The sequence below is a fragment of the Saccostrea cucullata genome, unplaced genomic scaffold (genome assembly GCF_032062105.1).
Source record: "Saccostrea cucullata isolate Sc308-1 unplaced genomic scaffold, CSIRO_AGI_Scuc_v1 ctg127, whole genome shotgun sequence".
In the NCBI taxonomy this organism is placed as follows: Eukaryota; Metazoa; Mollusca; class Bivalvia; order Ostreida; family Ostreidae; genus Saccostrea; species Saccostrea cuccullata.
Window position 1 is genome coordinate 829,909 of NW_026940370.1, and position 15,339 is coordinate 845,247.

The following is a 15,339-nucleotide window of genomic DNA, read 5'->3' on the forward strand; positions in this document are numbered from 1 at the left end:
TTATATATACATTTTTGTGGGAATCTTTTTTTAAATTTTTCGTCCCCTTTCTGGCAATATCAAAGGGGTTTATCTGTACCCAATGCATCTATCTTGTAAGACCTCCTTGTTTATAAAAAACGTCGACTTTCGAGCCGTAGCTGAAAAAAAAACTTTTAAAAAGCATTAATTTAACAGGTTTGTAGTAACTATATATTATACCCTTGAAAGGTCAAGTCAATGATTTTTTTTTTTCAAGCAAGGAAAGAGAAGCGAATAACGCCCAAAAGTCTGAAAAATGGCCAAAGACAAAATATAAGCTCATGTACTTTTCTTGTTCTAATTCTTTGGAGAGGTTTTTTAACTTCTATTTGACCCCTTACTTGCTTACTCGTATAATTTATCATGACCAAACATCCATCATGATGCCAATTTTCAAAAATATGAATTGTACACTCAGATTATTTACAATTTAATGAATTTAATTATTGACAATTTTCTTCATGGTTGTTAATTAAACTTTTCGAATGTTTAATCAAGTTTAGCAAGGAAAGTGAAGATAAAGAATAGTGTTCATGTCCAAAATTTAAATTAAACAACACCGGTACTACTAATAACTGGGAGCAGAGCAATCACAGACCTCCAGAAATAACGGAGGTAGGATCAGGTGTCATGGAACAGTAAGCATACCCTGTCCACGCGGTTTATGAGGCGCCGTTTTGGCATTTACTGCCATAAAGTGAAATCACCTTTTGATTTGGTGATATCACTTATTCGAATGAGTGAGTGAGCCTAATAAAAATAGGTTGTTACTTACTTTGCAGGCTGCATGAGACCACATGTATACGTAGTTCATATCGATGTATAAATCAGTAACAATAAGCTGGTAAGGTTTTTTTAATCTGCGAATTATAATTACATTAAAAATGCAGATAACATCTGATAAACTGATAAAGTTTTTAAAAATTATTTTAAAAAAGAATAAAACTAGCATATAATTCTGAAATCAGCTATAAATTCATTAAGAAAAATGTTGGAAAGAGCGTAAAAGTTACCGTCATTTGATTTTATATTGATTCTTTTTATGTGAAATCTTTATATTCATGTCTTAGCGAACATCTGTTTCAGAATGCAACATAAATCAAAAGCAACACTTGTGAGAAACCCTGCATTCGATAGGTTATACATCGATTATTAATGAATGTGCTCTTGAAAAAGTTACTTTTACCCTTTTTATGCAGTACATTGGATTCACACCTTAGGTACCAACTAACTTAACACAGTAAGAAAGATTTTAAAATTCAAATTGATTTTTTTTTTGGTGTTTAACTTAATGTAATAATTATATACAGGTATTTTCCTTTTTTCTATTGGGAATTTATTTTTGATATATTAAATTTTAATTAAAAGTGTGTAAATTTTATCAGAAAAATATGTCAGTAAGCTTCTTTCAGATATCTTTCGAAAGTTTCGATATGATAAAACCCATATGCAGATATATGGAGGTAAAATGACTCCAAGAAACATCATCTCAATCTTCACTTTGCTGGGCGGCACTATACTTATTTCGCTACTCTTTGGTCTAAGAGTCTCCGTCAGTTATGAAAAGAACAAGAGACAATCTCAGAATACAGAAATGGAATCAGTTCAGGGAGTCTTTTATAAACCTATGGAACTCAACGAGGAGGACTTAAGAGCAAATTCTTGCTATGAACCTAAAATGTTTAAGCCGATAACAATAAAGCAGAACAGAACTTCTGGATTCAATTTCAGAGCGGCGACAATGGAATTGAATGGCGGGAAAATCACCATGGACGACGATCGTCTTGTCAGTCTAATAAGGAATTACTGGATATATAATCCCTCACATCTACAGTACAAGTTCTACGACAACAAAGTCGACTATTCATCAGGACAGTCAGCTCTTGTAGACTCTTTGTTGGGGAACAAGGTATTTAGTATATCCATATCTTAGATAAGAAGTTTGCGTATATTGTTATTGTCCTAATCTGTTCATCCGTCACATTTTTTTCTTCAACTTATTCCCCCTTATAATTTAAACAGTAATCAATTTATCTTTAAGAATGTGATTTGTTGCGTCCTGTAGATGTGCTAAGGTCTTTACTAGGTCTCATGTTTCTACCCTCTCTGCTGTTGTCTTTACTAAGTCTGATGATTTTCTGATTTCTCCCCTCTCTGCTATTCACTTTACTTGGTCTGAAACGTTTCTCTCCCCTCTGCTATTGTCCTTACTAAGTATGTAACGTTCCTCTCTTCTCTGGTATTGTCTTTAATCAGTCTGAAACGTTTCTCCCCTCTCTGCTGTTGTCTTTACTAAGTCTAAAACGTTTCTCCCCTCTCTGCTGTTGCCTTTACTAGGTCTGAAACGTTTCTCTCCTCTCTGCTGTTGTCTTTACTAAGTCTGAAATGTTCATCCCCCACTGCTATTGTCTAGACTAGGTCTGAAACGTTTCTTTCATCTCTGCTATTGTCTTGACTAGGTCTGAAACGTTTCTTTCCTCTCTGCTATTGGTTTTACTAGGTCTAATACGTTTCTCTCTTCTCTGTTTTTGTCTTTACTGGGTTCGAACGTTTCTCCCCTCTCTGCTATTGTCTTCACTAGGTCTGAAACGTTCCTCTCCCCTCTGCTATAGTCGTTAATAAGTCTGATACGTTTCTCCTATCTGCTATTGTCTTTACCTGGTCTACTAGGTTTCTCACATCTCTGATGTTGCCTTTACTAGGTCTGAAACGTTTCTCTCCTCGCTGCTGTTTTATTAAAACTAGGTCTGAAACGTTTCTCTCCTCTCTGCCATTGTCTTTTCGAGGTCTGAAACGTTTGTCCCCTCTCTGCTATTGTCTTTACTAGTTCTGAAATGTTTCTTTCCTCTCTGCTGTTGTCTTGACGAGGTCTGAAACGTTTCTATCCTCTCTGCTATTGTTTTTACTGGGTCTGAAATGTTTCTTTCCTCTCTGCTGTTGTCTTGGCTAGGTCTGAAATGGTTCTATCCTCTCTACTATTGTAGAAACGTTTCCATCCTCTCTGCTATTGTTTTACGAGGTTTGAAACGTTTCTCCCTTCTCTACTTTTGTCTTGCTAAGTTCTGAAACGTTCCTTTCCCCTCTGCTATTGTTCTTACTAGGTCTGAAACATTCCTCTCTTCTCTGGTATTGTCTTTAATACCGGTAAGTCTGTAACGTTTCTCTCGTCTCTGCTATTGTCTTGACTAGGTTTGAAACGTTCCTCTCCCCTCTGCTATAGTAATTACTAAGTCTGATACGTTTCTCCTATCTGCTATTGGTCTACAAGGTTTCTCACATCTCTGATGTTGCCTTTACTAGGCCTGAAACGTTTCTATCCTCTCTGCTATTGTTTTTACAAGGTTTGAAACGTTTTCCCTTTTCTACTATTGTTTTTACTAGATCTAATACGTTTCTCTCCTCTCTGCTACTGTTTTAACTAGGTCTGATACGTTTCTCTTCTCTCTGTTATTGTATTGACTAGGTTTGAAACGTTTCTCTCCTCTATGCTATTGTCATTAGGTTTGAAAAGTTTTTTCCACTCTCTGCTTTTGTCTTTACTGTAACGTTTCTCTCGTCTCTGCTATTGTCTTGACTAGGTTTGAAAGGTCTAAAACGTTCCTCTCCCCTCTGCTATAGTCGATTAATTTCTCCCCTCTCCGGTATTGTCTTGACTAGGTCTGAAACGTTTCTCCCCTCTTTGCTATTGTCTTGACTAGGTCTGAAACGTTTCTCTCCTCTCTGCTATTGTTTTCACTAGGTCTGAAACGTTACTCTCCCCTCTGCTATAGTCGTTACTAAGTCTGATACGTTTCTCCTATCTGTAATTGTCCTTACTTGGTCTACAAGGTTTCTCACATCTCTGATGTTGCCTTTAATAAGTCTGAAACGTTTCTATCCTCTATGCTATTGTCATTAGGTTTGAAACGTTTCTGCACTCTCTGCTATTGTCTTTACTAGGTCTGATAAATTTCTCCCCTCTCCGGTATTGTCCTTTATACTAGGTCTGAAAAGTTTCTCTCCTATCTGCTATTGTCTTTACTAGGTCTGAAACGTTTCTCTCCTACTTGGTCTGCTATTGAAACGTCTCTATGCTATTGTCATTTTTGAAACGTTTCTGCACTCTCTGCTATTGTCTTTACGAGGTCTGAAACGTTTCTCCCCTCTTTGCTATTGTCTTTACTAGGTCTGAAAAGTTTCTCTCCTATCTGCTATTGTCTTTACTAGGTCTGAAACGTTTCTCTGCTATTGTCTTTACGAGGTCTGAAACGTTTCTCTCCTATCTGCTATTGTGTTTACTAGGTCTGAAACGTTTCTCTCCTATCTGCTATTGTCTTTACGAGGTATGGTGAGTTTCTCTCCTCTTTGCTATTGTCTTGACTAGGTCTAATGCGTTTCTCTCCTCTTTGCTATTGTCTTTACTATTGTCTGATACGTTTCTCTCTTCTCTGTTATTGTTTTGATTAGGTCTGAAACGTTTATCTCCTCTCTGTTATTGTCTTGACTAGTTCTGAAACGTTTCTCTCCTCTCTCCTTTTGTCTTTACTTTGTCTGATGTACTTCTTTTCTCGCTGTTACTCTTTCGTTTGGTTATCTTTTTTTACTTACATTTACTTCTCTGACTCAGTTATTAATGCCTTTGTTTGGCTAGCAAGGATAATTTTTCCAAACCCATGTGGTAATGGTCTCCCTAAAAATCTTGCTAATAGTAGAAATCTAAGCTTATTTATTGCTGTGTCTCTTTAAAATAACATCCAATGATTTTAAAAAAATATATTGCTTTTCTATGGATTATCAACTTCCTCCAACCCCCAAATAAAATTGCTGCTTACGGGCATTTGTCCTGTGCTATGTTCTGGAAGTTGCTTTGTTATTCTTTTTAAAATCCATTTCAATCACACAATTATTGTAGGAAAAAGGTTTCTATATAGAGTGCGGTGCTTTCGATGGAGAGTCTCAATCATCATCGTTGCTATTTGAGAGATTTCGTAAATGGCAGGGGTTGTTAATCGAACCCGATCCACTAAGCTACAGCAGACTGAAGCTTAAGCACAGGATGGCCTTCACCATTAATGCCTGTATCAGTCCCTATCCATACCCCGTTATGGTAAGCAATGATTTCAATTTCACGAGAATTTGAGAGAAAAAATGCAAGAAGTAAACTATCTTACAGCATATATCACTAATAACAAAAATACCGAATAAAAGGGGAATTGTGAAAATAGGAATTCTTATAAAAGAAATTGTCCCTTGGGTGAAATTAAGTTCAAATAATCATCAATTAATACACTCATATGTAAGAAACAAATATCATTACTTTATCAAATTGCCACTGTTCATTAATTTAATAGGAAAAACATAACTGTTTCTAAAAACAAACTTTTTAATGATTTTATATTCCACTTTGCCCGAGGTGATCAGCAAAATGTTACACTTGCTATTTAATAGTGTGGGATTCGAAATAGATGAATTGATACATGAAAGCTAGATAAATTCATTTTAAGATTGTATATTCTACTACGTCTTACCACCTTTTGCACGTTATACGATCGACAGCCTTGTTGATTTTTTTCAAGATACGGGTATCTACATGTATTTAGTTGTTGCTCTTGAAGTCTTAATTACTATATGTTTCCTTATTTTGTTTCAGATGAAGCTGGAACGAAGAGGCTTGTATTCAAGAATGCTTAAGTCTTCATCCGATGGATCGGATCACAAGGATGTTCAGTGTTTTCCTTTACATTCAATACTTCTAGCCATGAATTTAAAAGCTGTAGATTTTCTGAGTATAGACGTTGGTGGCTTGGAGCTCAATGTCTTGCAGACGATGCCACTGAAATCAACAAACATAAACGTCATATCCGTTTCGTGTGACTACTGCAGCGAGAAAAATGAAACTGACATTAAGAAACTTCTTCTAGATCATGGATACTCTGTCGTGTCAAAACTTGAAAATTTTAAGATGTTATCAAAAGATTTGATTTTTCAACGCAACTAAATATCGAAATGTTTACTACCCCCTTGCAATAAATTCCTATCTATGAACAAAATTTATCAAGGTTATTTACCAGCAAAAGATCTTATTGTTTTTTTCCCCTTCTACTTTTATTTACTTCTTCTTACAAAGAACTTTTTTTTAATTTTCCATCTGTTTCCTGTAATTATTTTGATATAGTACATTTCGATATTATGCGATAAAAAACTCGATTTGAAAGATATTTTCAGGGATCATCATGGAAACTGCTCAAGATCATTTATTTTTTTTATAAATTAGCTTCGGTTTGCGATTTATGAATAATTTTGGTTCTTAAGGGAATTTTCTACACGCATTTTCTAAACAACGGCTGTATATGAAACCAATTAACATCAAAGACATGACATACCGGGTATATGGTATTCTCACTATTCTTTAAAACTTTTTTATTTATAGAAACACTTTTTATAAATATGTTTTATTTTTGAAAGATGAATATTCTTCTACAAATCTTCTGCAAATTGGTTTAGATTCAGTTCAATTCGGTTGGAGAACTACTAGTAATAAAATTGTGATAAAAAAGGTGAAGATATTGAACTTTAATCGATCTAAAAAAGTCTGTAAACAAAACCGTAAAGAGGACATAAACACGGACACCTGGAATTCCAAAGATGGGTTCAGGTGTCTTATAGGAGTAAACATCCCCTGTCTACCCGTCACATCCACCGTGAGCCCTATGTACTGATCAGGAAGAAAATAAACATTACATAGAGCCGAATTCTGTTTTAAAAGAAAGACCTAGCTATCAGCATGAAACAAGACAGCCAAATACGACCTGGTGATAGATTATATTGCTAACAGAGTCATTTTAATGACCATAAAATCTATAAAATATTAACTTAAAACGTAAACAGAACTTAAATGTGATCAGTATGGGTTTTATTTTCCATTGCAAAAATTAATGTATTAATTTTAATTTCGTGTAAATATCGCATATTCGTTTTAAAACTTTTGAAAAAGGAATTTTTAGAACAATAATAGACATGTTTCCACGAAAATTTATTAATTTTTGTCTGCCTCTTTTCTTAGTTGCGAAATTGCAATACGTGTAGGAATATCTAATTAAAATTTTTTTATGTAATCTACTAAATCTAGAGCATTTATTTTCATAAATAAAAGATGGTTGTTTAGAAAAAATAAGAAAAATCAATAACTTAATACATCACTTGCACTTATCTTTCCGTCGCTTTCTAATATACAACGTAGTTCTAAAGACGATGAAAAAGATAATCAGTTTTAGTCTGAATAATCGTTTAAACTGAAGAACTAATTAATAAAAATTGATATCTAAGTTTATCTCATAGGAATTCCCTTATCGGGAATTTCCTTCTGTAATCTCCCCGAGATTTTTCTTCCTGGGAACAGTTTATAGCTTCTCTGCTTAATTATCAATATTAGAGGATTTGGAGTTCTGCAGTAAAGTGCTTTGACCACATTTTTATAGGTTCTATCTTACCGAAATTAATTTGATTGGTCATTTTGTTTGCAAGAACCTTATTTTGCAGTAAGATTATTGGATTACTCGACTGAAGAAGGTCGATTGGAGTTGGTTGGTTACCTTGTTAATTAATGTTTTGTTGTCCTACTCTAATATTGACCCACGTGATTGTCAATGTAAAGAGAGGGAAGAGACGTACGTATAATGAAATATCTCCGTCGAGTATTTTCTCTTCTTTGAGTCAGTCTTTCCTTTGAATAGGCCTTAGTTAGCAAATGTATATCAGAATTGTATTGACAATTTCAGGATCTCGATGTTTTAAGAATTTAAACTGGAAAATTGCTAAACATCAAATTTATGTACTAGCTGTTCTTCTCCTAAAAAATACTATTTAACAACAATTCAAGTTTGGTATGCCTTCAAAAGCATCTTGTAGACAAGATGTTTTCGGATAGGACAATAACCAATAATAGGATGAAAGTAACCAAATGACAAAAACCAATGATAGGACAATAAATGATAATCATTATCACCCACTTCAACTTCATAATATCTGAATATTATTGTTTCTTGATTATGTTTGATTTGATCTTTGCTAGCTGAGATGACGATCCGCTCCTCTAGTTCTCTTTTCAAAGAAAAAAGACTGAAAGGGGCGTATCATCACTGTTGTATAGAAAAGATTGACCCAGAGATAAACAATTTTAGTAGAATTATAGAACTAGTATCAGTTATGTAAGAAATATTTTTTTTTTCTAAAAGCAACCCCCCCCCCCCCCACCGAAATCACAAAACATGAAAAAAAGATAAGGGACTTCTAAGTCAAATCCACATATGATATCTACGCAGTTAGATGTGACAATGAAGTACGTATTCGTAACTGGAATCGATGAGTGAAAGAATTCTTTTTAGATTCTTATATTGATAAAGACTTAATTTCACTCGTCAGTGGACAAATTGATCAAATCTATTTTCTTCTTTAAAAAAAAAAAAAGAAGATGCGAAGTAACAATTCTAAGCTGGAATCTTAACATTTTCCTAAATCAAGCTGTACTTTGACCGATTCATGTTGGAAGATCATCTTCTGTTAAAAATGTCATCGTGATAGTATTTCAGTGGATTCACTTTTTATTGTTTCTATCGAAGGTCAAAGGTACAAAGCCAAGATGACCTGCCCATAACTCAAACCCTTGATTGGAGTACATTTAAAATAAAAGTGTACCTGATACTGGTAATATAAATTATGAGTAAGTACTGATTAATTATCATACCACTATAAGGTACCGTTGAGTCCTGACGCCACCCACAAAGTTGTAAAAATGAACACGAAAAAGGGCACCTGATGAAAAAAAAATCTCGAGAGAGCAATAATTCTTTGAAAAACTCAATAAGATTGTGTAAGAAATGGAATTTTTATTTTTTAACATCCGTTTTATTCGGTCCTCTGTGTTTTGTTTTACGCTCGTCATCTTCCTATCCCTACTTCCTGTCGTCATTACCGTCTGCGAGAATCATCGTCTGCTTGAATCAGCAGTATTTTCAATTACATCCAAAAAAAAATGTAGGTGGTGGTGGTTGTGACATTATCGAACGTAAATCACCGAGGTACGTGATGTTTGATAACAATACCATACTTTGATATTAAAATTTTTAAATAGGGAAAATTAAAATGATGACAATCACCCTTTGTTTAAAAATACGTTCAATTTATTGACTTGTTTTTCTTCGCGGTTTATCATAAAATAAGACGCTACAGGAGAAAATCAAAATGGGTTTGTTTTGTTTTTTACCCCTCATACATGAAAGCCTTCACGTGTTTGACTTGTAGCTTTATTTGGTTTATCACACACTGAAAGAAACAAGGCCCTGAAATATTGATTTTGATTTTTTTTTTCGATATCTTGCATTATTTTCATTTTTCTTTACAATAAAATCGATGCAAACATCTATTTGGAATGTGAAATTGTCAATTTACAATAATTAAATCTTGAAACAAACATCTAAAACATTTACAACCTTTGTAACTACTTTCTAAAAGTATATATATTGGGATATTTTCAGCATACATGTATTTGTTCTCTTGCACAGCTCTTGCTTTCAATTTCATGAATTTTAACAAACAAAAACACGCTGACATACACGAGGAATAAATATGTACAATGACTGACTTGTTTAGGTACCAAGTATTGCACATTTGATTTCATTGCTATTTGAAAGAAAATTAAACAATTACAAAAATGAATATCTACTACGAAAAACAAAATTTAAACAAGTTTATATATATATATACAACTGATATTTCGAACGTGTTCTTAATTTGCATGAAATAGTCTTGTTCTAATTATCTGCGTTCCTTGGCAAAATTCGAAATTCCATTCCTTGAATTGATTACTCAATGACAGCTCATAACCAAAAATAAAAAAAAATGTGTTAGTTTGGCAAGAGTTCTTTTGTTTGTAGATGACGGAACAACATGCCTACCACAGGTCATTTAATACTTTTCTTGTTTAATAATAAGTAATACGAATTTCCAAAGAAAAGTCAATATTATCTTACATGGAAGAAATTTTAAATGTAAACAAACAGAAGGTTGTTAATTGTTGAAACTTGTAGCCATTTTCTGAAAGGCTTTCACGAACGTGTATTTAGAAGATTAAGGAAAACACAAAGCAACAATATTAAACGGAAATTGAACACAACTAATAAAGAATGGCAGACTTCATATGACAAAGTTCAAATTACCATTATCTGCTGTATATCAAGTACAATATGGCACGAGTCGTTTTAGAAAAATAGATTAAGCTTTCCATATTGTCGTAATATGCTCAAATTATTCCGACAATATCTGTGAAGATGATAGATATGAACATCTATTTTGAACAGTTTTGACATTTACGATTTTCCAAAACGAGTCCCTTGTCTTTTTGATGAAAGAATAATTTCCTGAAGATTAACTTACTTCCGATAGATAAAAACAAAGTGCTCATCTCCATTTTTTCTTTCGCAAGAGTGCTATAAAAAGTTCTAAAAGCAAATATTACATGGTTTCAAGTACCAGTAGACACATACTTTTGACACAATCTTCAATCAAGTTCTCTTAAAATGAAGTTAACATACTTCAAGCACCATTATCAGCTCATTTACTGTCTTTTTTCCGTATTGGTGATTTTGAATCTTTGTTTGTAGAACTCTCAGTCTTGGATTTGGACCGAAAAATATTCATAAACCCTGAAGAGTGCTCCTGGGTTTCAGATTTCTTGTGATGCTCGTGGTTCTTTTGTAATTTCCCGTTTTCTGTATGTTTTGGCTTATCTTGTTTTTCTTTTGGGGGCACTTCCTCTCTCTGTGTGTTTGGACTGTCAAATGTGTTGCTCCTGTTTCTAGCCCGGTCATGATGTCTTAGAATACCTTGACGTTTATGAATGTCGTCAGAAGACCCATGTTTACAAGGTTCAGTGGTTGTTAATTTTGATGAAAAATGAACGTGATTTTTGGGCCTGGCGTAGGAACTGTCAACGGTATGGCTTCTTTTGCGAAATGCCGTTTCTTCGGGTTCTAGTCCAGATTCCAATAATGCCTGACGGAATTCCTGAGAACCATTTGGGATTGAAAGTTTTGCCATTTTTAAGTTGTTAAACTCCAGGTGAAGATGATATAACTGACTTGTTTTGTTTTCGTGGCAATTGTCTATAGAATTATTTAATGCTTCTGTTTCCATGGTTATTCTAGTTGATGTAATTATATCCAATGAACACTGATTTTACACAAATTGAACACAAATGAGAATGAATTATTTTTTTTCCTTTAAAATCCAGCAAAGAAAATGTTTAAGTTTTTCCATAAACGAAATCACTAGCCATATTGACAAAGAAACTTCTCGTCATTGATCGAAGGGGAAAAACACACTCTCAATTCTATACTTCAATTATTCACGCGCGTAAGAAATAGATAATTTTGGTATTATTAGAATAGCGGAACTTGGTAAGCAATCAATCCTGGAAGTATCACATTACAGTACTCTCAAACAACAGAATTATCATTCGAGTCAATCTTAAACTGTGCGTCGTTTCTCTGATTAAAACTTTAAGGTATTTAATAATCACTGACCTACCAAAGATCAATTTTATCGAATGTTTGACAGACACATGGATCCAAGAATTTATAGCGGCAAACTTAAGCAGGTTCTATTTACACAATGATTGGCGATAGATCGAGCTGTATTTTTTGGCATGTCAGTTCATCAAGCAGGTAATATTCACCAAAACTGTTGACTTAAATAAACCGCTGTTACCTAAAAGCGTTGGCATATACTGATAGAAAGCAAAACAATGGGTGTCTAGATCTCCGTAGATAGATTTAAACGATTCCCTTCCAATGAATGGAAACCACACGAGCGTACCACATCTATTTTTCAATGGACTCCCTCTCGACTGACTAAAATTTTATACCAGTAGATTTAAAACTAATCTGGAATGGTTCCCCTATTAACGTGAATTCTGGAGTGTTAATTTTGTCCTCTGTGTCCTTTCTCGCGAACATGTGAAAAACTTGTCATAGGAGCCGAATTTTTATCACCACAGAAGAGTATGTACAGAGTTCAGTTTACTGGACACTTCTCGATTTTAGTGTTCTTCTACTGATAACGATGTTGAACTGAAGTACTTGTAGAGCGTTTATATCCGTTCATATGTGCACAATCCATCGATTGTTTTCACATCTTCATTCGACTTGCATATGCTGCAAAAAGAATTTGCATATCATATTTTTTTTTACGCAACACTATTTCATGAAAAATGTAAAACTGTGTTGAAAACGGCATCCTCCGTTTTTTATACTGTCTGCTCATCTTTCTAATATATGAGACTCCAAAGGCCAAGTTAGATTGTTCTAGAGTGAGATCTTTTGTGGTTTTAGCATCGGTCGCCTGATTCCCTATTGCCGAAATGTTATCACAATTTTGCCATTTTCTCTGTTACCATTGGATAAATTTTGAAAAAAATCTATTATAAGACAAAAGCAGTTTTAGTAAAGGGACATCAAGGTCTTAAGAAAATATCTTACAAGAAATAAGCCGAGACACTATTTATATTGTCTATTACACTATCTATGATTTAGAGAATCTTGTGTAAATATTAGAACACATTTTTCCAAAGGTTGCAATTTATTTAGTATTTTAGTGTCAGATTTTTCAAGCACTTTCCCGAAGAACATATTTAAGTTGGTTCAAATAACTCTCAATGAACATGCTGAATCATACAAATTAAAGGAGAAAAACGAAATCGTGCTCAGATAGCATTGAGACGCATATACATGTAAATGTAGAAACTCTTTCAACTAGAAAAGGCATTATATATTTGTTGAATTGTCAAACAAACATTCGGTATGGGTAGACTATATTCAGTAATAGATAAAGCTGACGCAGGTGCAAGTTGCGGTCCACGACCCTCTTCTTTTTTCATAAATTGTATAAGACATATAAAGTGATGATTTTTTTTTTCTATATGTAGTTTTATCTGATTATCATATACTTTCTATAAAGTGTCTGTTCTAAACTGTGTAACAGGTTACATAACGTTTGATTTCTGTACCTTCCATAAATAATAAAATGCAGACAAAATGCTTCAGTGAGCTAAGTAAGTAGTTTGCAATGCACTCAATTCTGCGCTGAAACGTCTACTCCTATCCATTATAAATTCTTAATCGTCTGCTGTTCAAATAAATACTTTATCTTAAATTTCTATAGAATATACCGACTCCTAAGTAGACATATCACCTGCTATACTAATATAAACTTGAAATAAAGAAGCTTAATAAAATCAGAGCTAAATTAAGATAGTTTAGCATATTTAATGGTCATTAGCCTTAATCTCAACGGATTAAAATTGAAAAAAAGGAATATGCCAGGTTTTTGTTCTTTATTTATAAAGAAAGACTTTATCACCCTTCCTGTAATGTAACGCTGTTACATAGCTGAACAAATCAATGCCCCCTGACATATATCGTAGTACTGTTTCACCGTTTTGCACCTGTTCTTTACATGGTTTTAAAATAAAATACAAATGCAATATTCTTCATTCAAAATATAAAAAAAAATACCAACATGAAACATGTTAATAAGATAAATTTCCCGCAGAGAAATTGAAAATTTGTTGGCTTAACCGAACTGTAACTATCAAAACAGACATATTTTAATTAAAAAATATTTAATATATATACGTTATTAAACATACATGTCCCTTTCAGTAGGAAAATTGAGCCGTAGACCGGTGTTATAGTTTTATTTTTTATTTCAATATAGCAACGTGTTGCAATAAACCATTTCAATAGGAATTTCTGTGTAATCTTTCGATGGATTAACTTACTTTTTCACAGATAAATCGACAGAAGGCTTGAGCAAATTAAAAGCAACCTTTATATATATTCTGTTAAAGTTCATATGAGAGAGAGAGAGAGAGAGAGAGAATCGTTACAGATGTATCAGTTACAAATATTCATTCGATCGAAATTTCTGACTGGCCCTATTTATGCGAACAACCAGTCATTTTATCTTTTTGCAAATAAACCAAAAGAATCCTGGATTGACAAAAGATTAGATATCAATGTATTTTAAAGAAAGTCATTAAATGTTGTGATTACATGGGATTCAGTCTGAAAGGATTTGACGAAGGTGGGTCAGAATGCATATTTTTCCATATCCTGTTGAGCTGGAACTTCAGATTAAGGTAGAAAGAGTGTACTTAGGGGTTGAGAGAGGTCTTTGGTGTGAGATTTAAGAAAAGCGAGGAAAACAATTTTGTAATTACAGTAATTTCATATTTTAAATTACATGATAATATTAATTGCTATATTTTGTTCCATATTTAAGTATAGTACAAGACATGACATGCAGTTTAAGCGTTAAGCCTTTGGAAAAAAAGAGAGGATTTCCATCTAATTTGCTTTAATTAATACGAAATTATTGAATGAAGTACATGAATGGTTTACCCTTGGATTCACATAATTCTCAAATGTTTAAAATGATTATGCGAATTTTGCATTACTGTGTCGAAGAACCTGCCCTTTGAGTTCGGTGTCCTAACCATTGTATTGCCAGACAGTAATAGTTTTGATAAGGCCAGCTAAAATTAATTCTACGTTTTAGTTCAATGCAAGAGGTCTTGAGGCAACGGCGTTTACTGGCGTTGCGAGGATGCGTTTAGTGTCGCCCTATAAAACTTCAGAAATAAAAAAATTTTAACAAAAATTTCAAATAAATGAGTATTATTATGTAAGAAATCATTTGTCTGAAGTAAAATACATGTACTGTCAATATTTGTACAATACATCTAGACTTGTTTAATGTTTATTTTCAGTAAAAGTGTCAGTGATTTGATCGAGACTCGGTTCAAAAATATCTGATAGAGACCTTAAATGTTCATTTTACCTGGGGAATGCAATTTTTATTTCCTAAATTAAAAGCAAAACCGGAATAAAATTTTTAAATTGTCAAATTATTTGTTTAAATTGCCAATTTCTCCAAAAATCTACGCGCGCAGTTGACGCTAAACAAAGTATTAACTCTGGACAACCTGAACACTCATCTAATTTTTACAGCCTTGCCAATAAACACCACAAAAACAAAAAAGTAATTGTGAAACACTGATGCTCCCGTATGGCAGCTTTAACCTTAGCCATAACTTTGGTTGGTGCTTCGGCTTCTATATTTTATAAGTACGGTACCATTATTTTCGTTGAGACAAGTTCTTTCATCGGGTTACAACTTATTTAATCTCTTGATTTTGACCTTGGAGTTTTACTTATATTTGAGAAACTTTAACCATTGCCAAAGCTGCCAAACTCCAAGGTGAAGGTCAAAGGGGCAAATTAA

The 15,339-nt window shown here is 33.5% G+C and overlaps 1 protein-coding gene across 1 annotated transcript; it reads left to right on the forward strand.

Annotated features, from left to right (window-relative positions):
- The first annotated feature begins 1,142 nt into the window (after positions 1-1,142).
- LOC134255206 (uncharacterized) lies at positions 1,143-6,040 on the forward strand. The gene is made up of 4 exons (XM_062737714.1): positions 1,143-1,261; positions 1,434-1,930; positions 4,913-5,107; positions 5,651-6,040. Exons 2-4 carry the CDS (start codon positions 1,469-1,471, stop codon positions 5,996-5,998), a joined length of 1,005 nt encoding a protein of 334 aa, XP_062593698.1. The 5' UTR covers positions 1,143-1,261; positions 1,434-1,468; the 3' UTR covers positions 5,999-6,040.
- Positions 6,041-15,339: the final 9,299 nt, after the last annotated feature.

What these genes read in the sequence shown, in the direction of transcription:
- LOC134255206 (XM_062737714.1), top strand. Translation starts at nt 1,469, where the DNA reads ATGCAGATATATGGAGGTAAAATGACTCCAAGAAACATCATCTCAATC. An exon ending in ACTCTTTGTTGGGGAACAAG is followed by an intron (nt 1,931 to 4,912) that starts GTATTTAGTATA and finishes CAATTATTGTAG; the next exon opens with GAAAAAGGTTTCTATATAGA. An exon ending in CCTATCCATACCCCGTTATG is followed by an intron (nt 5,108 to 5,650) that starts GTAAGCAATGAT and finishes ATTTTGTTTCAG; the next exon opens with ATGAAGCTGGAACGAAGAGG.